Source organism: Struthio camelus, chromosome 25 (assembly GCF_040807025.1).
Source record: "Struthio camelus isolate bStrCam1 chromosome 25, bStrCam1.hap1, whole genome shotgun sequence".
NCBI classification, from domain to species: domain Eukaryota; kingdom Metazoa; phylum Chordata; class Aves; order Struthioniformes; family Struthionidae; genus Struthio; species Struthio camelus.
Genome location: NC_090966.1, coordinates 7,893,563 through 7,915,617, shown reverse-complemented (window position 1 = coordinate 7,915,617; position 22,055 = coordinate 7,893,563). Strand labels below are relative to the sequence as shown.

The 22,055-nt window shown below is 58.4% G+C and overlaps 4 protein-coding genes across 9 annotated transcripts; 1 reads left to right on the top strand and 3 right to left on the bottom strand.

Moving 5' to 3' along the window:
• Nucleotides 1–1,091: 1,091 nt before the first annotated feature.
• IFI35 (interferon induced protein 35) lies at nt 1,092–5,103 on the bottom strand. Of its 5 annotated transcripts, none has more exons than XM_068919246.1 (10): nt 5,041–5,103; nt 4,476–4,507; nt 4,151–4,246; nt 3,512–3,670; nt 3,020–3,133; nt 2,552–2,696; nt 2,170–2,294; nt 1,907–2,096; nt 1,634–1,740; nt 1,092–1,393 (listed from the first exon to the last, which is right to left on the bottom strand). In XM_068919246.1, the coding sequence occupies exons 2-10, from the start codon at nt 4,488–4,490 to the stop codon at nt 1,298–1,300; spliced, it is 1,047 nt and encodes a 348-aa protein (XP_068775347.1). In that variant the 5' UTR covers nt 4,491–4,507; nt 5,041–5,103; the 3' UTR covers nt 1,092–1,297. The 5 variants fall into 5 exon arrangements, with proteins under 5 accessions (XP_068775347.1, XP_068775343.1, XP_068775345.1 ...); XM_068919242.1 differs by having other exon boundaries at nt 1,092–1,370; XM_068919244.1 differs by having other exon boundaries at nt 1,092–1,370; nt 4,151–4,253; nt 5,041–5,079.
• Nucleotides 5,104–5,792: 689 nt separating this feature from the next.
• On the bottom strand, nt 5,793–8,344 carry RPL27 (ribosomal protein L27). Of its 2 annotated transcripts, none has more exons than XM_068919389.1 (5): nt 8,061–8,344; nt 7,864–7,946; nt 7,620–7,789; nt 6,806–6,916; nt 5,793–5,883 (listed from the first exon to the last, which is right to left on the bottom strand). In XM_068919389.1, exons 2-5 carry the CDS (start codon nt 7,942–7,944, stop codon nt 5,835–5,837), a joined length of 411 nt encoding a protein of 136 aa, XP_068775490.1. In that variant the 5' UTR covers nt 7,945–7,946; nt 8,061–8,344; the 3' UTR covers nt 5,793–5,834. The 2 variants fall into 2 exon arrangements, with proteins under 2 accessions (XP_068775490.1, XP_068775491.1); XM_068919390.1 differs by lacking the exon at nt 5,793–5,883 and adding an exon at nt 6,174–6,408 and having other exon boundaries at nt 8,061–8,242.
• A 55-nt stretch (nt 8,345–8,399) lies between these two features.
• RUNDC1 (RUN domain containing 1) lies at nt 8,400–13,449 on the bottom strand. Its single transcript, XM_009689578.2, has 5 exons — nt 13,059–13,449; nt 12,105–12,263; nt 11,637–11,835; nt 11,261–11,368; nt 8,400–10,288 (listed from the first exon to the last, which is right to left on the bottom strand). Exons 1-5 carry the CDS (start codon nt 13,413–13,415, stop codon nt 9,423–9,425), a joined length of 1,689 nt encoding a protein of 562 aa, XP_009687873.2. The 5' UTR covers nt 13,416–13,449; the 3' UTR covers nt 8,400–9,422.
• Nucleotides 13,450–13,770: 321 nt separating this feature from the next.
• On the top strand, nt 13,771–21,716 carry LOC104153620 (alanyl-tRNA editing protein Aarsd1-like). The gene is made up of 17 exons (XM_068919024.1): nt 13,771–13,803; nt 14,311–14,424; nt 14,565–14,631; nt 15,036–15,134; nt 15,526–15,615; nt 15,749–15,802; nt 16,758–16,880; nt 16,951–17,110; nt 17,620–17,677; nt 18,049–18,205; nt 18,293–18,409; nt 19,190–19,320; nt 19,498–19,564; nt 19,758–19,849; nt 20,494–20,548; nt 21,048–21,142; nt 21,315–21,716. Exons 1-17 carry the CDS (start codon nt 13,796–13,798, stop codon nt 21,448–21,450), a joined length of 1,623 nt encoding a protein of 540 aa, XP_068775125.1. The 5' UTR covers nt 13,771–13,795; the 3' UTR covers nt 21,451–21,716.
• The last annotated feature ends 339 nt before the right edge of the window (nt 21,717–22,055 follow it).

Here is a 22,055-nt window from a genome sequence, read left to right as displayed (position 1 = left end):
CCCGGCTCCCCGCCGCCCCCGCCCCGGCTCCCCGCCGCCCCCGGGCCGCCCCCGGCCCCGGCTCCCCGCCGCCCCCGGGCCGCTCCCTCCCGGCCCCGCCGCCGCCCGCGGAAACGAAAGCGAAACCGGGACCGCCCCGCCCCGGGGTCCTGCCCGCCCCGGGCTGCCCCGGCCCCGCCGCCCCGGCCCGACTCCGCTCCGCCCGGCTCGGCTCGGCACCGCCGGGCCCAGCTCCACTCCGCTCCGCTCGGCTCTGCCCGATTTGGCCCGGCCCGGCTCGGCTCGGCACCTCTGGGCCCAGCTCCACTCTGCCCGGCCCGGCCCAGCCCGGCTCGGCACCTCTGGGCCCAGCTCCGCTCTGCCCGGACCGGCCCAGCCCGGCTCGGCACCTCTGGGCCCAGCTCCACTCTGCCCGGACCGGCCCAGCCTGGCTCGGCACTGCTGGGCCCAGCTCCGCTCTGCTCTGCCCGGCCCAGCCCGGCTCGGCTCGGCTCGGCACTGCTGGGCCCAGCTCTGCTCTGCCCGGCCCGGCTCGGCTCGGCTCAGCTCGGCTCGGCACCGCCGGGCCCAGCTCCACTCCGCTCCGCTCGGCTCCGCCCGATTTGGCCCGGCCCGGCTCGGCTTGGCACCTCTGGGCCCAGCTCTGCTCTGCCCGGCCCAGCTCGGCTCGGCTCGGCACCTCTGGGCCCAGCTCCGCTCCGCTTGGCTCTGCCCGATTTGGCCCGGCCCGGCTCGGCTCGGCGCCGCTCCGTTCAGCTCGGCCCGGCCTGGCCCGGCCAGCTCCGCTTAGCTCTGCTCTGCTCAGCCCGATTTGGCTCAGCGTGGTCCAGCTCGGCTCGGCTCAGCCCGATTTGGCTCGGCGAGGCCCGGCCTGGCTCGGCGTGACCAGCGTCCCGGCAGGAGGCCCCGCTGGCGAGGCCGAGCCAGGGCCGGGCACCGTGGGGCCCGCCGGCCCGACCCGGTCCCTGGGGTGCCCCCAGCCCCCGCAGCTCCCCGCTGCCCCTGGCCCGGACGGGTCCCGCTCTGCCCACCGCCCCCTTCGCACGGCGCCGCGGGCCCGGCCACCCGCCCGCCCAGCAGCGACGCCGAGCTGCCCGGCAAGAGCTTTATTCCCGCGCGAGGCCAGGGAACGCGCCGCGTCGCCGCAGCGGGGCCGGCGCAGGCAGCGTCGGCGAGGGCTAGCCCGCGTCTTCCCTGAACACGGCCACGGCCTGTCGCCCCTCCGGGACGTAGCTGAGGGCCTCCACCTCCCCGCCGCCGCGGCTGCCCTTCTGGAAGTGAATCTCCAGGGTGTCCCTCATGACCTCGTCATCCAGCACGTCCGGGATCCCCGAGAGAAGGACGGTCCGGGCGCAGCGGGACGGCCGGAGCTGGCAAGGGCAGAGGCGGGGAGCTGCACGAGGCCTCGCGCCGCGTGAGCAAAGGCATCAAACAGAGGGAAAGTTCCCCTTTCTGGGGGCAGAGCCTGGAGAGGGCTTGGCAGCTACTCTGGCGCGCAGGGCTGAGGCAGCCGGCAGCCTCTGCTTGCTGCTGATGGGGCAGGAGGTGGGAAGACCTTCAGCAGCCCCCAGCCCTTGCTGGGCTCGCTCTGAGCCGGCAGGCTGCTGTTTTGCTCCAAGGCTCATACCCTTACCTGCAGGCTGGTGATGTCTCCACTCAGGTAGGGCGATATTTTGATCTCGTATTTTGCTTTCCTGATCGGGAACTGGATGCACCCTTGAGCTATTAGCTGTTCCGCCACTGCAGATGGAGAGGAAAGCTGCTGAGCTCCGGCAGAGATTAAGTTCCTGGCACAGACCCCGAGACCGGCCCCAGCTCGCGCGCCCGTGCCCGTCCCCCACATCCGCAGCCCCAGAGCTGGCTGGGCCCCCTTGCTGGCAGCCCGAGCCCAGCGTACCCCACACACCTCCTTCCTGCGCGAAGCTCAGCACCACCTGCCCGGAGTCGCCCAGGAACTCCCTGCTCTCCACCTCGCCGCCCCCATTCTTCGTCTTGCTGAAGAAGAGCTCCAGCTTGTCCAGCAGCATCTCCTCGGGGAGGCTCAGGCTGGGCAGGCCCGACACCAGGATCCGCCGGCTGCTCCGGCTCAGGCGGATCTGCAGGGGGGCACGGGCCAGTGGGCGCCTGCCCAGCCAGGGCAGCGCGGGGCCGGGCGGCCGCGGGCCGTACCTCCAGGGCATTGGGCAGCAGCAGCTCCACCGGCTCTGCCCGCACTCGCACTCGGCACTTGTCCAGCTCCTCCCCATGGCTCAGCTCCACGACGTGCTCCTGCAGCTCCACGATCCGCTGGGCCACTGCACAGCGGAAAAGCCCCGCAGCCCCCGGCTCAGCGAGCAGCGGGACAGGACACGGGGCAGATAAAGCATTGGAGGGGGGGGGGGGGCACAGCCCCACGCAGCCCTGGCCCGACCGTGCCCGTGCGCGCAGTAGGCCACGGCGCTCCCACCGGGAGCCGGGGCCGGGCGAGCCGCGAGGCCAGCCCAGGAGGGGTGCCGGACAGCCCCACGGCCCCGGACGCCTGCCAGGGGCAGCGCCGCTCGCTGGCTCTCACCCTCTGGCTTCTCGAAGGTGATGAGGGCTGAGCCACCCGGCAGCGGGTAGTGGATCAGCGGCGTGAGCATCAGCGTGTTCGTGTCCTCCTTGTCCGTCACCTGGCCCTTAAACACCATTTTCCTCTCTGGCAGGGAAGGCAGCAGCTGGGGCAGGATACAGAGAGAGCACCTGGAGGTGACCTGACCCCGCACAGGGCCTGTCCCACCGATGAGAAACAAGCTCATGGCTCAGAAGAAACAGCTGGACCCCCTTAGCAGAGGCTCTCCTAGGATTTGGCAGTGCCCAGAGTCCCAAAAGCCACCTGGCACTCTGATCCCACCTGCTCGTAGAAGCTGGGCCAGTCATCCCAGTGCCCAGCTGCGGTCACCTGCAGCGCCGCCAGCCGCGCACTCAGCCAGGCTGCCCCCCTTGAGAGCAGGCACGAAGAGTCGGGTGTGAACAGTCAGGTCCCCCCCCCCCAAATTACCATTGCAGGATCCTCTGTGAGGCCCTTCCTCTTCACTTCTTCCAGGCTCTTTTCCAGCATCTGCTTCTCCTGCCTCAGCCTGCTCCTCTCCTCCTTTGCTAAACAAATGCTCTTCTGGAAGGAAAGAAGCGGTGAGCACTAAGGGAGCCATTGGGAAGCAAGGCGGGGGGGGGGTCAGCGTTACGCCTGATCAAGGCCGAGCGCTGCTCTTTGACATGTCCCCCCCTGCCCTGACACACACATACATCCATTACCCCTGCTCTGGACTGCTGCAGCCCTGCTGCTGCTCCTTGCTCCTGGCCATGGCCATTCCTCCCGCCCCCCCCCCCCCCCCCAGCACAGCCCCTTTGCTCAGCACAAGCCTGTTGTGATGGGCTGTGAGACCTCCACATGGTCCAGAGCGAAGTTATCTTAGAGCAGTGAGGCGAGTGATGTGGCTGGGCCATCCGCTGCCACTTTTCCAAGCCCTAGACAACTCCTCTGACCACCCACCTGGCAGGATGCCATGTGGACCCTGTTCAGAGACATTTTTTGGTCAAGATGTTTGTGAAGAGATTCGCCCTCCTTCCAGAGCTCTCGTGTCCTCTGCTCTACAGCTTCCTTGGCTTTTTGTAGCTCCACACAGTCTTGTTCCAGGGCACTGCAAAGCTCCTGCGATGTACCATCAGACACAGTGAGGTGCCCTGCAGACACTACACGATCCCCACCAGCTGTCCAACCCCAAGCCACGCTGCTTGGTTGGGCAGGAGGCTGGTTGCTCCCCGTGCAGAGCCCCAGACTCCAGGACAGGTACCATGGATGTACCCCCACCTCCAGCTCACAGGGGAGCAGATCAGGTAGCTCACAGTCCAAGGGAGAACAAAAAAAAATCCAGAAATCTGTCAGAGACCAGATGCAGAAACCTTGCAAGGAGGTAGGATAACATGTGACAAGCCACCACCAAGAAGATAGAAATATTCTGCTCGCCACATTCACTGGGGCAGGTCAGCTGCTGTGGCCATATGAGGCGATAAGAGGGAGGCTTTGGAGCTGCTGCTGAGGACAGCAAGGTGCTGGAAGACGCTGGCTCAGGAAGTGTGGCAGCTCCAGCCTTGGAAGGGCCTGGGGTTTTGCAGCCAGGCCTAGGCGTACCTTGCAAAGCTTGATCTCCTGCTGGACTTGCTCTGGGGTCATCTCCAGGAGGCTGTTCTCCACTTCCATGGGTGAGGAGAGCTGGATGAAGGACTCCTGAAAGCTAGGAGGGGTTAGCGGCCCTGCCCCAGCACCCGCTGTTCCCCAGGACAGCCCCTCCCCGCGGCGCTGCAACCTCCCCGTCCGCACCGGGCGCTAGGAGCCCCCTCTGGGCACTGCCTCAGGAAGGACCCCGCATCCTGCCCCGAGAACCTCCATCCCACCCCGCGACGCCGCCCCAGGGCTCGATCCCGCCTCGGCAGGCTGCGTGGCGAGCTTTGGCTACCTCCTCCGCGTCCATTTCTGCAGCGCCTGGGCCTGAGGAAGGGAAACGGAAATGGTGCATCAGCCCATGGCCCCAGGGAGCGCCCGGCCGCCCCATGCTGCTCCCTGCAGCGGCCCTGCGGCCCCGCGACCCCGGGTAGCCCAGGGCTCTGGCGCTCGGGAACGGCTTGGCACCCTGGGGCTCCCACACTCCAGGGATGGACCTGCACCCCAGGGCTCCCGCACTCCGGGGATGGACCTGCACCCCAGGGCTCCCGCGCTCCGGGGATGGACCTGCAGCCCAGAGATCCTGCTCTCCGGGGACAGTCCAGCCTGGCACCCAGGGATCCCACGCTCCTGGGACGGACCTGCACCCCGGGGATCCCGCACCCCGGGGACAGCCCAGTCTGGCACCCAGGGATCCCACGCTCCCGGGACGGACCTGCACCCCGGGGCTCCCGCACCCCGGGGACAGCCCAGCCTGGCACCCAGGGCTCCCACGCTCCCGGGACGGACCTGCACCCCGGCGCGGCCGCCCGCCGGCCCCGGACACCCCGCTGCCCCCGGGGGCTCCCCCGGACACTCACCCACCGGCCCCACCGCTCCTCCCGGCCCCGTTTCGCTTTCACTTCTGCCCCGGCTCCGCCTTCGGCCCCGCCGCCTCCCCCGGTGCCGCCCGGCCGCTGCGGGGACCCGCGGTCCGCGAGCGCCGCCCGGGCCTGGCGCGGAGCCGCCGCCGGGGGCCGGGGCCGCCCTCAACCCCGTCACCGGCTCCCCGAGCTCCGCAGCCGGCAGCACAGCACAACGTTGGCCAGAGACCCCTTCAGTCCCCCCCTCCTGCCCGGAGCGCAGGCAGCTGCCTTGCTTCCCACCTGCTCCCCAAAGGAAGGTCAGAGCACAGCTGACCCCACACCCAACATTCACACAGGTAACAAAAATTTAATATCCCCCTTGCACTGCACAACTCGTGCCCCTATTTCTCAGAGAACCAGAGACACCAGGAAAGAACAGCTGGAATTAACCATTCAGCTCCACTCTCCCACCCCACCTTCTGTCACAGGGCTTAACTGAGCAGAGATTTCAAAATAGTGACAGGAATAAAATAACCATAAAATCATCGCACTTCAGCATCAGCAAGGGCAAACTGTCTTACTCTCCAAAGCAGTAAAAGCCTTAGGACAGTTCACAGGAAACATGTTTCATCCCTATTTCAGGTCATAAGAAATTATCTTAAAACATGCTGGGATCGTAATCACTTCACAGCTACTTGAAGAAAACACAAAGCAAGAAAATTTTTTATCACAAAGGCCTAGCAATGCTTTTTATACAAGCAACAAAATACGTTTTAGTAAACATTTATTGATACAGCCTTGATACAAGTTTAGAATCGTAGCTTCTGGAAGAACCACTTATTCTTGCCAGTCTTGTATCTGAAAGAGAGGAGTATGAGCATTAGAGGACACTCTGTACCAACACACAAATGAATGTTTTGTGCTAGTCCCTTTTATCTGTCCATATCCTCCCACACAGGCATAACTCAGTGCTCCAATTACATCGAGGTAATTCACCTCGTCTCTTAATCCCAATGTGCCAGTTAAATCACTGGTGAAAGGCCCAGCAGCAGCTAATAGCAGCTTCCACGTTTTCTCACTAAACCTTCACATGAAGGACACCCAAACTACAGAAGTTTCCACACTAAGAAATAAGACAGAAACATATTGCAGTTTCACATGCATTTTATTAAGAGTGCACCTCTCAGAAGCTACACTGAGAAAGAACAGCCTACATTTACAGGCAGAATGCATCGCCACTGCATATGCTCTTAAAAACACGCAGCTCCCTGCGCAGAGCGCTCCCGGGCGGTCAGCAGGGGAGCCCTGCTTTTCACTGGGGTTGCACAACTCCTTCTACTGCAGGAGTTTCAGAACTGACCCCTGAGAAGCACAGACACTAACCTGAAACAGAGCCGGGCAGAGCGTCAGTGCTGTCTCATCACTGAATCCAGTGACAGATACCCAATGAACTCAAGGCAGTAAGATGCCAAGAAATCATCTGGCACCTGAACAGCTCCACAAGGCTGCAGCACAGCCAGGAATCCCTACACAAGTGCACTGCTGCCATAAAGCACCCCAATTTCAGTGAAATGCACAATCTGTTGGTCCTTGGGGCCTAGCTTCTTGAGGGGATAGTTGCGTAAACAAGTACGGGAAGCAGAAAGAAGTCAGGTCCCCAACCAAAAATGTACTCAGGGAAGTTGGAGCAGAAGTCTCCACCTGGGACTCAACCAGGACCACAAGTCCTAAAGCGAGGAACGAGCGCTGTTACTACTGAAAAGACAAACTGCCAACTCACCTTTCCTCAAATTTCACCTTAGCTTCACGTCTCGCTTTGCGTTTTAGTGCGGGGTCCCTGAACACATCCTTGTTGACAACTGTTTTGTCCAGAGGAATATCAACAGAGTACCTGGGGAAGAGAGCAGCAAGGTTTGAAACAGTCGAGGCATCCAGCATAAGAAGACAGTGAACAACCTAGACCTGTCAACTGCACGTACTAGTACCAGATTAAGAAACTACAGCACTTTTAATTTTTCTATTCCAGGAAAGCACCAAACCACTGAAGCATCCAGAAGCATTTAATTCAGTATATAAAGTATATAAATTGCATTATTGACAAAAGAGAACGCCAGTGTCTGTGGAGCATTTTGTACTTAGCAGGCCATAACAGCAGAAGCTGCAAGTGGAAAGGAAAAACAAGGGGCCACCACAGCTCTCTTACAACAGTCAAGTTCCCCCCAACAGTTTCAATAGTTCATCCACCAAAGTTACAAGATCAATTCAATGGAAAGCAAACGCAGCTGCAATAAGAGTCAGCTGTACTAACCACCTGAGAAGTTCATGAATATTTTGCTCTGGTTTACAGTCTCTCAAGCGTACCACCACTGAACAAGGCCATGTTTTTGCAGAACTCATGCCCTGCATTCATTCAGCCACGTGATGAAGAAGAAACTCAAAGCCTTACAGGGCCTAAAGGGCACCAACACAGGCTACAGTCACCCAAATCTTACGGCGAGACTTCCTCGGTGGGGGCCCCAGCAGGTGAAGAGACAGCACTGACGCTCTGCCCAGCACCGTGTCATCGCCGGCGGCTCTCCCGTGACCGCGCTCACCTGGTGGGCATCAGGTGGTTGTAGTTGTACACCTTCACGAACGACTTGATCTTGGACCTCTTGGCTATCTTCTTCTTGCCCATGGCGGCGGTCACCTTGCGCGGGTAGCGGTCGATGCCGGCCACCAGCGCGTGGCTGTAGGGCCGGTCCGAGGTGCCGTCGTCGATGTTCTGCAACACAGCGCGACCGTCAGGGGCCGCCGCCGGGCGGGGGCCGCCGCCGCCGCCGCCCGGCCCGCACTCACCTTGACGATGACGGCCTTGCGGCCCGAGTAGCGGCCGGCCAGCACCAGCACCACCTTCCCCGGCTTCATGAACTTCCCCATCTCTGCGGGGAGAGACGGCACGCGCAGTCAGCGCCCGGCCCGGCCCGCCGCCGCCCCCGGCCCGCCGCGCCGCCGCCGATGGCGGCCGATGCGCCGCCGCCGCCGCCGCCACTCACCGAGGCTCCGCCGCGATGGCGCCCAGGCAGGAAAAGGAAGGGCCCGCCGCTCCGGCGACCTTTCACCTCGCCCCGCGCGTCACTTCCGCTTCCTCGGCGGACAGCGGCCTGCGCACGCGCGGCGGGGCTCGCCGTTGCCTGGCAACGGGCCGTGCTCCCGGGCCCCGCCGCCTCCCGTCCGGGCCCCTTCCCGCCCCCGGCCCCGGCCCCGGCCCCCCCCTCTCCCCCCCCCCCCCCGGAGGCAGCCCCGGGGGCGGCCCGCCGCAGCGGAGAGACACGGCTGCGGGCGGGGCCTACCTGGGCCGGAAGGGTTTTATCGCAATCCAAGGGGCCAGCGAGCAGCTTTCTCGATTTCATTTCGGATTTCGTCGCAACGATACAGCTCGCCCTCAGCAGAAAGCTCTGCTGTTACACAGAAGCACAGAGGAAGTCCGTCTGTACCACAGACCAGCAATTACAGATAAATTTAAATCCTGCAACTGATTATAAATATTACAGAGCCGAGTGAGCTAGCATACTTGCAGCACCAAAGGCTAATGTCTAACACAAATTAAAACGTAGTAACTGGAAAAGGATTCGTCCCGCACATACGCTTGCTACAGCAATTAATGCGCCTGCTGTAAAACACCAGGCTCCTGGTACCGCGATGTTTGCACACAGGCGTCAAACCGGAGCTCTGGGATTCTTACACAAAGCAACCTGAATGTCAGTCCCATCACCTGGCAGCCTGAAGAACATCACCGTTTCTGTGGACTTCTGGAGCCACTCGTTTAGAAGGTACGCTTTCACAGGAACCTGCGGCTAAGCAGAATTTGCCCCCAGTTTTCTTCAACATTCACACTGGGAAGAGCAAATCACTCACCCCCAGGCAACCCATCAAGCCTAAGCAGCCAAAGTACTGCTGCCAAGCATCCATCAGATTGCCTAACTCTTCCTGTGAGAGATGTCTCACAGTGGCATCACTTAGATCACAGATTTTAAGAAACAATCATGCAGATACAGCACAGGAGCTAGCTGCACTGTACTCTGAAGGGCCTTCTCCCTTGGACAGGCTTCTGGTACATTCCAGGCAGCTAGCCCAATACATTCAATGTTTAGTGGCATCTGCTGATCAGTGAAGCAGTTTTGCTCTTCAGAGCTGCAGAAACAGGGCAAGGTGAGGGGCTTTACAGCCCCCAACCTCCAGCATTTTTGCATTGGCAGCCTTGTAAAACACAGATTTCCAGCATCAAGACACCATAAGATTACCCAAAAAGCAAATATCAATTTCAAAGAGCCAAATCTGGTTTTAAAAAAAGCCAGGCTTCTTGAGCCCAGCAGCTGCCTACTCGAGGGAAGTGGATGATCTATAATAAAAATACATCAAAAAGCATCTTTGATGTTTTTCAGCTGCCGGACAGCCAGGTCAACTGGGAGGCTGAACTTCAAGTTGCTCAGGCGACTGAGAATGTTGAGCGCACTCTCAAAGCCCGTGTTTGCCATGTAGCTCCATGGCTGGTAGTGAGATTGTACCAGAGCTCCAGATTTGCAGATCAGATTTACCCAGGAGACCAAGCGCTGCTCATTTAATGCCATGCACACTAGGGCCTTCAGTTCAGAGTCTGCACTGCGCTTGAAGGGATCATGCTCAGTGAGAACCGTGTGAATCGCTGTCAGCAGGCTCTGTTTGGGGGTAATAGCGACTCCTCCCGTCACAGGCAAGGCAAAGGACTGGGAGAGCTTACGAGCCGGGGATTCCATGAAGGCCTGTCCGTTCTTAGCGTTGTAATACTTCACAAAGAGTTCCCAGGGGTGCATGGTCTGCGGTGACGATGTAAACGCAGGAATTAAGCACGCAATGGGCGCCAACACCAGGCTCATTCCTTGAGAGGAGGCATAGAGCCCATGAGCCATCAGGTCTCGTAAAGCAATGGTCAGCTCCTTCCGCACAGCTAGAGTCAGCTCATCTCTCCCTCCTAAGGGAATATCCTGCATGCTGGAGTAACTGATAACGTGATCTTCCTGCTGGTGTTTCATTGCTAGCTGCCTCACCCGGTCTACAGACAACTCCAGTTTCTTAATTAAGGGGGAATAGTCCTTGTTGGCTTGGTCCTTCTGCCAGAGAGTGCGAGGAATCTGACCAGTAGCACAACCGAACTGACTAACAGCAAATATCTGTAGAACAGCAAGCATGCGACGCATGAGGTGCAGGCCCGTTTCTCGCATCTTTCTGGCATCTTCTGGATTCACTGATTAGGTTAAAAAAGAGAGAGGAAAAAAAAAAGCTCTCATTAAGGAATCAACTTATCTCTACTCTCTCATACACACAAAAGGAGTACAAGGGTCTGCTCCCCCTCCATCAGAGATTCTGCTTCTCCTTAGGAGTTTCTGGCAGTAAACTGATGCTGCCTTTTCCAGTTTCATAGCACTGAGGCCAACCAGAAAACAAAGTACATGGCCCATGCTCAACAATCACGTCTGTTGTAAATCCCACAACAGGAAAGAAACCCCACATCAGCTTTTCCAGTGGGCAGATGCAACCAAATCAAAACCTTTGCTGAAGGAGACCACTGGCTACTTTCAAGCAGCTTCTTGTCTCAGTAGGCTAATATCCTTTTCTTACTCCTGAGACCATTACTAAATTAAGAATAGCCACACCAGGTAAGACCCAGCCCATCCAGCCCAGCATTCTGTCTCTGACTAGAAGCAGATGCCTAAGATTATAAGAGGTAAAGGTATAGTAGCGTTTCCTCTCGCATCCACTGCTAGCTCAACAAATTCATACAAGAGGTAGACAAGTCTCAGATTATAAGGAACACTGAATCCATCCAGCTCATGAAGTCTGCTCACAGAGCCAAGAACTCAAAGAGCAGTACAGCGTAGCCCAGAAGCGCGTGCAAGACAAGGCTGCTCCATCTGTCTGGATTTTGGGCTAATTATCAGAAGTTCCTTCTACTCCTGATCTCAGCTGAGGACCAGTCCCACCCCTTTGTGCCACATGTATTCAGGTTCTGTGACAACTTTAATGATCCCACGTAAGAAGGGGAAAGGAACTGGACACACACCTTCTGTCAGGGAGATTAGGAAAGAACGGAAACCAACCGCCAGCAAAAAAAAAAAAAAAGCAATCTAAAGTGACTGGGTGCCAGTTCATGCTAGCTGAAGTACAAACGCACGGCAGGAAGAGCAATACTGAGAACCCAGAGCCAAGCAGGGCCTACCTCTATTTCCAGAAGATCGCGTATTTGATTTGTAGGAGCCACTGCCATCTTTTTTTCCTGAACATTCACAGTGTCCATCTTCTGCCTTACCAGAGCTCCCAACTTCATCTAGAAGAAGAAATCCACGCTTATTTCAAACTGCTGTGAATTTAGGCTGCATATTCCAAGTGTTAAGGTCAGTATTCTCTTGAACCTCTCTATGCCTTGCCAGTCAGTTTCAAGTTCTCCTCACCATCATCTTACAGTGATTTGTACTTTCCCATGGCCCAAAAAGCCTTCCTACATCCTCTGACATCTGTGACCTCCCACCTCATAACTATGTCAGGGAATTACAAAGTAACTCCATTTGTTTGTCTAAATAAAACTCAGCACTGACCCTGAATGAAGTTGATGAACATTTCAAGATCCCTTATTTGTGTCTTGAGTTGTTCCACCAGCTGCTCCTTCACCCTGGCTGGATTAACAATTTGTGCTATGGCAGCATCCACGCGCTGCCGCAGCTCCTCTGGAGAGAGTGTTGCAATATCTTCATTCAAGTCCATGTCCAGCTTCTTTATTAACTCATCTATAATCATCTGTAAAACACTACAGTGAGCAGCACAATCTCATCGTGTGGCCCATGAGTTCCAAAATAGTCCTTTACCCATCCATATATTGGAAACGGGCCACCTGTGTTGCACATAGACATCTGCAACAGATGATGTGGGTCAGGTTTATGCCCGCTGACTAACTATTGATACTGTATCAGAGCTGCCAGCGAGAAATAAGGACCAAACCCTACAGTCTGTAAGAGGCTCATGAACGTTAAGACAGGACACCAGCAGAAGGACATAGGGGGCCTTACCCGCTGTCTTTCCATAACCACAGACTGTGGCAGAGAATCATAGCTGCCCTCCTGGTAAGCAAATGTCTCCAGGTCATCCAGCTGCGTCTTGAGCTGCAGGATCAGCTCTCTCTGCTTTTCCTTCTGGACCTCAATTTGTTCCTGCTTCTCTCGCTCGCTCTGAAACAAAGTTATTGGCAAATAAGAGTAAACATTTACCATCACAGCCAAACCTCAGAGGACAGGATCATGGTATAAGGAGTATTTGCTTCAACTCATGCGCTTAACTAGCAAACGCTGTGTGCTGTTCCTGACAAAGAGATTTGCTTATACATCAAGGCTCTAGAGCTACCAGCTACATCACCCCGTCTTACAAGGGAAGAGCGTCTTTGGACCTCCTGCACCTCACGTGCTGTCCCACAAGGCACAAATCCAGGAAGCACTGGTCTAAACAGCAAAACGATGGTCATGTTTCAAGGAGCTTCTGAGACGCTACTACATCTCAGAGTGAAGCAGTAACACAGAAAGCAGGGTTTAAAACCATGCCCCCAAAAGCTGGCTCCAAGCAGTCGGAGACCTCCAGGCAGATCTAACAGGACATCACGCAGACCCGCCTCCTAACTCTTCTCCTGGAGCCCACGGTCTGCCCTAACGCCCAGTGAGCTTCAGCATCGCTGCGGGGAGAAGAGCGCGAAGCAGCCGCAACAACCCCTCTTTGCTTCGGCCACCAGACCTTCCGCCGCATACCGCAAGCGCGAGGAGCGTTACCGTTACAGCGACGGGATCGCAGAACGGGACCAAAGCACCCCCGACCCCTGCGGGGGGAAGCACAGGAGAGAGAGGCACCTCACGGCGCTGCGTGAAACGTAACCGCGCTTTCCTTGGCTCAAGGAAGCGCCGCGCTCTGCAGGCCCCGGAGAGGCAGCGGGAGCAGGAGCACGCTCGGGCCGGGGCGCCGCTGGCGGCCGCACTCACCGGGGCGTCGCCGAGGCCGGGCGCCAGCGGCGCGGGGCAGCCGCGGAAGGCGAAGTCCTCGAGGTCGCGGAGCAGGCGCTGCTGCTCGGCCGGCCCGGCCCGCGCCACCTGCCGCAGCCGGAACTGCACCTGGGCGAAGTGCGAGGCCAGCGCCAGCAGCGCCCCGTGCAGCCGCCGCCGCTCCGCCCGCAGCCGCGGCACCGACCGCGGCGACCCGCCCGCCGCCGCCGCCGCCGCCGCCTCCTCCTCCTCCTCGTCCTCCTCCGCCGCCGCCTCCTCCGCCGCCGCCGCCGCCGACACGGCGCCCACCGGCGCCCAGCGCTCCCCCGGGCCCAGCGGGCCGCCCTCCGCCTCCATGGCCGCCGCTACCGGCCCCGCCGCTACCGGCCCCGCCGCACCGCCGCCATCTTGCCGCCGCGGGGGGGGCGGGGCCAGAGGCGGGGCCACGGCGTCCTCGGCGCCACAGCGCCCCCCCGCGGCGTGGCGGCGCGCAGCTCCCTGGGGGGGGTCCCGAGCGCCACAGCGCCCCCCCGCGGCGTGGCGGCGCGCAGCTCCCTGGGGGGGTCCCGAGCGCCACAGCGCCCCCCCGCGGCGTGGCGGCGCGCAGCGTCCCGGCTCCGGGGCGCCGCTCACGACGGGGGCGGGGGGCCGGGGCGGCGCTCGGGACGGTGGCCGGGCCGCGCCCCCGGCCCGAAATAGCGCGGGGCGGGGCGGGACGGGGCGGGGCGAGCAGCGCCATGGCGCGGTGAGTGCGGCGGGACGGGCCCGGGCCCCGGGGAGCCCCCCACCCCCCCGGGACCCCTGGAACCGGGGCCCCCGGCACGGGAAGGGGGCCCTCACCGACACCCCCCCCTCCGGGGGTTAACCGTGTCCCGGGGACCCCGGCTCCGGGTCCCCCCCCCCCGGGGGTTAACCGTGTCCCGGGGACCCCGGCTCCGGCTGTGGGCCCGGCCCTGCCCGCTGCCGCCAAGGGTTCGCGGCCACGCGCGGGTGCCAGCTGGAGCTGCGCTGCGGGCGCGCACGGGCTCGGGGGAGCGCGGCATGACACGCAGCAACCCCGGGCTGCCCCGCCGCACAGGCTCGTCCTCTCCACCCCGCTGCCCGCAGTCGCCAGTCCCGGCGTTTGGCCCGTACAGGGTGCACAAGGCCCCTTGGCGACCCCAAAACGCTGTCCCGCCCCTCCCGCACAGTCCCTGCGGCGTGCCGGTGGGGCAACGGCATGGAAACACCTGCTGATCTCATGTTTTCCAAGGCAACCTGCAAAGACGCTGTGGTACGACCGCCCCCGGTACGTCTTCCTCGAGTTCTGCGTAGAGGACAGCAAGGATGTGAAAGTCGTCATCGAGGAGCAGCGGCTGGTGTTCAGGTGAGCTGCCGCTGCCCCGCGGAGCCTGGGGCACGGCCTTGCGCTCCGAGCAGACTGCAGGGCGGGAGGACCCGGCCAGCGCAGGTCCTGAGGGGCTGCAGCCCTGTCCTAAGGCAGGTTGTGTTACTGTATTTTGGCAGTTGCAGAAATGCGGACGGAGTGGAATTCTACAATGAGATCAACCTGTACGCCAGGGTGAACGCCAAGGTGAGGCTCGTCCCTCAGCAAACTGTCCCTGACAACCTCCACCACATGAAAAATCTAACACAGCCTGTGCAGTCCTCAACAACACTGCTCAGATCTGAACTGTCCCTCGGGAGGCGGGGTGCTGCTGATGCTGCAGAGGTTTCCAGCGCTGTTGAACTCCAACAAGTGATCCTGCCCATTTCCCCAGAGGCGATGGGTGGCTGAGTGGGGTGAGCACAAGCTGGGAAGTCCTGGCCCTGGGTCTCTCACTCACCTCCAGTACAGCTTTGGGCCAGAATCCCTTCTCCATGACCCTATGCATCCCACAGCTTGAACATGGCTGAATTTTAAACCTATGCACGTCTGCAGTCAATTAGGGTGGAGCAGGGCAGACATTCAGGTGACACGTCCCTAATCTCTTGCAGGACTCGCAGGACAAGCGCTCTGACCGCTCCATCACATGCTTCATGAGGAAGTGGAAGGAGAAAGTGGCCTGGCCACGCATCACCAAGGAGAACATCAAGGTGCATGGCGCCCAGCAGCCAGGACTACTCACACCTTGGAGCCATCTCCCCTGTGCAGCCTCAGCACGCATACTGTGCCCACACGGTGCTTCCGGCTCCTAAGAGCCCAAACCTGCACCGGGGCAGTACCACAGTCCCCACGCTGGCACCCCAACGCAGAGCTCTCACAGAGCTGGACCTCACCGCAGGCACGGTCAGGACCAGAACCCTGTAGCTGAAGGGACATACGTTCCCATTCCTGCTTCCCCAGCCTGGCCAGTCCTCACGCCTCGGGGCCGGTATGGCCTGGGCTCGGCCCACGGAGCCGTCCCCTGCGGCCGCGAGGATCTGGCGTTGCGGGGTCTGGCTCAGCGCCGTCCGCTCCCTGAGGGGATCCTCTCTCTGCTCGCAGCCGGCCTGGCTCTCCGTGGACTTCGACAACTGGCGAGACTGGGAGGGAGATGAGGAGGTGGAGAGGGCCATGGTGGAGCAGTATGCAGAGGTGAGCTGGCTGGCAGGGCCTGGGAGCGCCATGGCCGCTGGGTCACTGGGCACCGTGTGCGGTGGGTGCTTGGGGCGGGCGGCGGGAGAAAGCAGGCGTTCAGCGTTCTTATGGCCGTTTGTTTCCCGCCCAGCTCCTGGAGAAGGTCACGGACAAAGGCCCCCGCCCTGCGATGGACGATCTTGATGTGAGTAGAACTAATGGGGCGCTTCCCCCCAGGAACAACGCTACAGCAGCTTCTCCCTCTGGCCCTCGCTCGCCCAGGGCCAGCCTGCAGCAGCTCCAGCTGCTTTCCTGGGGCAGCCCAGCCCCAGAGCGAGGAAGGGGGGCAGTGGCCTGCCAGAGCTCCCCGGGCGACCGGGGCCCCACGCCCCCCTCGCCCCCAGCGCGCTCCTCTCTCCCTGCAGGACGACCTGTGAGGCCGGGCTCCCCGGGACGGCGCAGCCGGCAGGAGGGTCTCCCCCGTGCCCCGGAGCGTGCACCGACAGGCCCGGGCCGCGAGTGGGCTCGCCGAGGGCACCGGGCGCAGCGGAGGCGGCGGAGCTGTCCGCTCTGCTCGGGCCGGTCACCGCGGGGGCACAGGGCCAATAAACGTGAGCTGCCGCTGTCTGCTGTCTGCTGGCGCCGCCGCCGCTCGGGAGAGCCGTCCCGCCACCGGGACGGCAGGGAGCGCGCCGGCCGCGCCGCCTGTCGCCGCCGGGCGGACGGAGCCCGAGGGGCCGGGCCGGGCCGTGCACCCCGCACCCCGCCGGGGCCGCCCGGGGCCGCGCGCGCGCGCTCCCGGGGCCGCCGCGGGACGACACGCGGGCGGCGCACGTCACCCCGCAGGCCCCGCCCACCGGCGACAGGGCGCCCGCGAACGTCAGGCGCTTGTCCCGCCTCGCTCGCCGTCGGTTTCTCGGCTGCGGCCGCCAGGTGTCCCTTGCGGCTCGCCGTCGCGGGGGTGGGGGTGTCCCTTGCGGCTCGCCGTCGCGGTGCCGCCGCCGCCGCCGCCATCGCCATCGCCATGGTGTTCCAGTGCCAGCGGGACAGCTGGGCCCGGCAGGTAGCGGCAGGCGGCGGCGGGCGCGGCAGGCGGCGGCGGGCGCGGCAGGCGGCGGCGGGCGCGGCCCTCACGGCGCCGCCGTCTCTCTCTGTCGCAGTTCGCCACCAGGGTGGTGTCGTGCGTCGCGGCGGAGCTGCGGCCCGAGGGCGGCGAGGAGCCGGTGCGCGGCTTCCAGGTGGTGCTGGAGGACACGATCCTGTTCCCCGAGGGCGGCGGGCAGGTAGGGCCGGGCCGGGCGGGGGGCGGCGGGCCGGGCGGCGCGGGCGGCGCTGACTCCTCCCTGCCCGCAGCCCGACGACCGCGGCCTCATCGGCGACGTGCCGGTGCTGCGCGTGAGCCGCCGCGGCGCCGAGGCCGTGCACTTCGTGCGGACGGCGCTGGAGCCCGGCGCCGAGGTGCTGCTCTCGCTGGACTGGGAGCGCCGTTTCGACCACATGCAGCAGCACTCAGGTACCGGCCCCCGGCCCGAGCGCGAGCGGCGGCACCGCGGAGCTCGGGGCCGGGGCAGCCCGGCCTTGCCTCGCCCCGGGCCCGTGGGGGGGCAGTCGGTGCCCTGCTCGTCCCCCACCCTGGCCTGGGCGGGGGCGGCGGGAAGTCTGACAGCTCTCTACGCACAGCCGGGCCCTGGGACCACTCGGGAAGACAGGCACCTCCCTTGCGAGCTCTTCCTTGGTTTCCGAGCAAACTGACTTTGAGCAGGTTTGGAAGAAGATGTGCAGCCTGCTTCGAAGGCTTCAGAGTGCGCCGTTGCACTCCCCAGTGCCCAAGGCCCATGAGGCATTCACTGGCGCTTCTATCTGCTTCTAAGCAGTAGCATAAGCCCCTTGGCTCGGATCACACGCTTGGGCTTGTTTGCAAACGTCTAGGAGATTGTCAGCAGAAAAAATATGCTTTGATTGAAAAATCTCTTTCCCTGCATCCAGCAGAACTCAAGGCTGTTGCTTGCGCTTCTCTTTCAGGGCAACATCTCATCACTGCCATTGCAGAACTGATGTTTGGATTCAGGACAACTTCATGGTGAGCAGGGAAAGGCTCCTTTTAACCCCGGTCTTAGCTTGTTTGGCATGTGCCACCATGCTGCGCCATGAGGAGATGAACGCTGATAAATCCCTAGAACAGTTTACTCTCAGACATTCTGCTTGACCACAGAGGGCCTGGGAGAGGTGACTGAACTGGAGAGAAACTGTGCAAAGTATTTGCTCTGTCTTGTCCCTCTCCAAATGTTTAGTATGCATCTGGCACTGTGTAAACAACAGGGAGAGCAGGGAAGTATGTTTTGTTTCAGTCACCACATTCCCAACAGTTCCGCCTGCATGGCACTTGGTGCTGTGCAGAGGGATCTTCCAGCTGCTCTTAGCTACAGTGGCAGATGTTCTTCATCTGTGCAGGGAGCTGGGTCGTCAGCGAAGTGTCATTGAGCTGGACACTCCCTCGATGACAGCAGAGCAAGTAGAGGCCCTGGAGAGGAGTGTGAATGAGAAAATCCGTGAGCGGGTACCCGTGACAGTGAGGGAACTGGCTGCAGATGACCCTGAGGTTGAAAAAGTGAGTAATGGGAGAGGGAACTGACAAGGAAGCAAAATAACTGCAGCAGGGATGACACCTTGTTTGCCATGTTCCTCCTTTTGCTAGGTGAGAAGCCGGGGTTTGCCAGATGACCACGCTGGGCCGGTGCGAGTTATAAGCATCGAAGGCATAGACTCCAACATGTGCTGTGGGACTCATGTCTCTAACCTGAGTGACTTGCAGGTAGGGGGCTGCAGTTGAGTGCCTGACTCTGCACATTCAGATCTAGCACAGCAAAAATCCCTGAGATCTAGCACCTGATGGAAATTGTCCTAGGTGATAAAGTGAGGGGGGAGGAAGCTCTGTGCTGAGTGAGCCTCAGCAGGGCCGTACACAGGTCTGCAGGCTCTGTCCAGTCAGTCCTGGAAACACGCTCCCTTGGTTCTTTGTAACAGAACCCAGCCCTTGCCTGTAGCAGTGACATTTTCTGAACTGCTGATGTCTCTACGCAAGGTGTGACGTACGGTGCTAGTATGATGGTGTGTTGCCATGTTACTAGCTATTTATTCCCTTGCTTAAAGCTCTGACGTTTCGTGAGGGTTTGTTGTGATTGAGAAATCCTCTGTGCCGGGAGCCAGGGGTAAAGTTCTAGAACTGCCTTTAAGTGCTTCTGTCTTTTCAGTCATTTGAGGAAACAGCGTAGTAGGTCAAATGGGTCTTCCTTTCACATCCTATACCCGGATGCTATTGCATGAGGAATCAGTCTATATCCCAGTAGAGACAATTTTTCCTACATCCAGATGCGCTGCAAAGCATAGCCCATGGCTAGCAAATTGAATTAATTCTACCCTATCCTTGTGGTTTTTTTGTGTACACCTTACAGCTGATTTTAATGAGTTTAGTTTCATTGGCAGAGAGTCAATATTCACAACAAGGCATAGTCTAGTAGGAGCTGTCCACCTCTCTGAGTGGACAAGCAAAATACTGCTCTCCTTTTCTGACCAGGGTGTTATTCTTTTTAAGGTTATTAAACTCCTTGGCACAGAAAAAGGGAAAAAGAACAAAACGAACTTGGTTTTCCTGGCAGGAAATAGAGTGCTGAAGTCTATCGAACAAAGTTACAACACTGAGAAGGCTCTAACCTCGCTGCTCAAGTAATACCCTTTCCACTTTCCGTCTTTCATCTTTGTTGTTCCTTCTGACAAAAATCACATGAGTGTAAGGCTACATCTACCCAGTGTTTGTAACGATACGTTATCTGCCTTTGCTCCTTTAATAGAGCCTTTCTTTGTCCTTCAGAGTAGCAGTCCAAATTCTCCTTATTGTTTCAGAAATGGACCAGGTGAGCACGTAGAGGCTGTGAAGAGGTTGCAGAGTTCTGTGAAACTGCTTCAGAAGGTATGAGGATGGCTGAGAAAAGCAGATTGTGGCTGCGTTCTGTAGGCCTCAGCTTTAGTCATGGCAACTGAGAATAGAATTTTAGGCATCAGTTTTTTAGATACTATGAAAACTGCTCCCATCTCCGGGAATGCAACTCAGTCTTCACACTCACTTCTCCATCTGCAGTACAGTTTATTTGCTTTTCTTTCAGAATAACTTGAACCTGCTTAGAGACATTGCTGTTTTGATAGCCCGGGACTTCAAAAGCAAACCTATTCAAAGTGAGCTGTTTGTGTTACACAGGTATGGGGGAGGAGTTCAGGGTAAAGGGTAAGAGGCCATAGTATCTTACATGTTTTATGGCAGTTGCATCTCTGACACCTATTCAAGCTTGTTTATGACAATTACTGCTTAGAAGTCAAACATTCCTCTAGGAAGAATATAAACAAGGTAAATGGAATATTAAGCTACCTGTGGTATAAGAAGGTTGTGTAATTAAAGAAATAAGTTAGCAGTTCAGTCACTGGATTCTTTTGGCTTTATAGCTAAGAAATAATTGTGTCTATCTGATCTCTCTCTGACCTTGGTGCTTTCCAATAAAACTGAAGAGTTCCATTTGTTAAAAATAAACACTTAAATAATTTCCAAATATGTCCATAGGAATGTACAACAAGGATTTAGATATATAGAAAAAAACCTAATCTCCATCCTAACAGTAAGAGGCAAAAACCCCACGTGTGAGCATAGACTTGTCCTACAGATTTTTAGCTTTCAACTTCTCTGATGGCAGAAGAAGCCAGTGTGAAAATTTAGTCTTAAGAAAAACAAACAAAATAGAAAACTAACAAGAAACAAGCTTGGGTAGTCAATGTCTTTGGTTGTGATTGATATTTGGGCCTCTGGATGGGATTTTTGCCTCTCTCTGAAGTGACTTGTTATCCATACAGGAAAGAGGGTGACTCTGAATTCATGAACATCATTGCTAATGAGATTGGGACAGAGGTGAGTTACTGATAAAGACTAACCTGACGGCAGGAGCTTCTTCATCCGCGTCATAGCACAGGCAGGGGGGCTGGCCAGTTTCTGTTTGTACAACAGCCATGAGCTGTTTCCTTCCAAAAGTTACACAAGGTTATCATCCCCAGCAGCCTCAGTAAGCAGGAAGTCTTCAGTGGTCAACAAATACAATGATGACAATTCAGAGCACTGTAGAAGAGCCTGTCCCTTGAAGAGCAGTAGAGAACCACGTCATCCGTTTTAACTTAGGATACCCCAGTCCCTCTTCTGTCCCCCATAACATGTGATTCAGCATAAACGGTTCAGAAGCCCCCAGCCCTACGCCCTTTTAGTTTACTCAAACTGAGTCTCGGTCGCAGTAGTAAGCACTAGCCAGTAAATTGTTTACATGTCTGGATGGGACTTGTTGCCAGTATCTCTGTCCTCCTTCTGGACAAGGAGGACACTGGCTGGTCTGGAGCAAGGCCCATGTCTCTGTCCACAGGAAACCCTGCTATTCCTGACTGTGGGAGATGAAAAAGAAGCAGGACTCTTTCTTCTGGCTGGGCCTGTTGAAGCAGTTGAGAATTTAGGTCCCAGGTAACAAATTCTGTTGACTTCTTTAAAATTAGTAAAAATTCTACTGTAGCAAACAAGCAGCTGAGCAGTATAATTAGGGCATGGATCCCTGTTTGCTCTCTGGAGCAGATTAGGGCAGGGCACCCTCTTCTCTGCAAGTGAGGGCATCAAGCATATGCTGTTGTTGCTGCAGGGTGGCAGAGCTGCTGGGAGGCAAAGGAGCTGGGAAGCGAGGCCGCTTTCAGGGCAAGGCAACCAAGATGAGTCGGCGAGGAGAAGTGCAAGCTCTGCTCCAGGAATTCATCAGCCATCAAAGCCCTGAAGCATAAGAAATGATTCTCAAAATAGGGCTGTCTTCCCTGCTCTGCGTAATCTCCACCAACTTCCCTCCCAGAGAATAAGGACATAAAAATAACAGCTGTGGTGTGTATACACTCTGTGTGAGCAGATTTGGTGGTCATGGAAAGCTGGAGAGGTGGTGGTGGGGGGTCTGCTGGCCACTATTTCCTCTGGCCTATGATGCTGCAAGGTTTTTCTTTCATTTCCCCAGACAAGTAGTAATATTCTTAAGTGATTAAAAGTAGTCACTATTTAATCATTTTGTGGGGTTATTACAAACCGATAGAGGGTCCCTCCTGTTTGCAGTGTACTGTGGCTTTTACTTTACGCCAGTTGCTGAGGAGTAATTGCTTTTTGAGCATATTTATTCATAATAAGCTGGACGCATCTAAAACAATCAGAATACTGTGAAGAAGCAGGGCGTTGAACAGGAGATTCACCGACGGCTGTGGAGAAAATCAATCAAGCTTTTGCTGCTGAAATTTTGTAGGGAGAAGAAGGAATGAAATATGACAGGAATTAGAGGGTTGCTGAAATCTGGACATCCCCCTTAAAAGATCAAACTAAGCTTTTCACCAGTTACAGCTGCCTACTG

Bases quoted from the DNA above. Each gene is read 5' to 3' on its own strand.
- IFI35 (XM_068919242.1), bottom strand. The intron at 3,134-3,511 runs GTGGGTGGTCAG...CTTTCCTTCCAG, and splicing joins TCCACATGGCATCCTGCCAG to AAGAGCATTTGTTTAGCAAA. The intron at 2,697-3,019 runs GTAATTTGGGGG...ATCCTGCCCCAG, and splicing joins TCACAGAGGATCCTGCAATG to CTGCTGCCTTCCCTGCCAGA.
- RPL27 (XM_068919389.1), bottom strand. From the start codon at position 7,944: ATGGGGAAGTTCATGAAGCCGGGGAAGGTGGTGCTGGTGCTGGCCGGC. The intron at 6,917-7,619 runs GTGAGCGCGGTC...TCTCTTCCCCAG, and splicing joins AACCACCTGATGCCCACCAG to GTACTCTGTTGATATTCCTC. The intron at 5,884-6,805 runs GTGAGTTGGCAG...CCTCTCTTTCAG, and splicing joins AAGGTGAAATTTGAGGAAAG to ATACAAGACTGGCAAGAATA.
- RUNDC1 (XM_009689578.2), bottom strand. From the start codon at position 13,415: ATGGAGGCGGAGGGCGGCCCGCTGGGCCCGGGGGAGCGCTGGGCGCCG. The intron at 11,836-12,104 runs GTAAGGCCCCCT...AGTGTTTTACAG, and splicing joins TGGTTATGGAAAGACAGCGG to ATGATTATAGATGAGTTAAT. The intron at 10,289-11,260 runs GTAGGCCCTGCT...TAACCTAATCAG, and splicing joins GCGATCTTCTGGAAATAGAG to TGAATCCAGAAGATGCCAGA.
- LOC104153620 (XM_068919024.1), top strand. The intron at 17,111-17,619 runs GTACCGGCCCCC...CTTCTCTTTCAG, and splicing joins CCACATGCAGCAGCACTCAG to GGCAACATCTCATCACTGCC. The intron at 20,549-21,047 runs GTGAGTTACTGA...CTCTGTCCACAG, and splicing joins CTAATGAGATTGGGACAGAG to GAAACCCTGCTATTCCTGAC.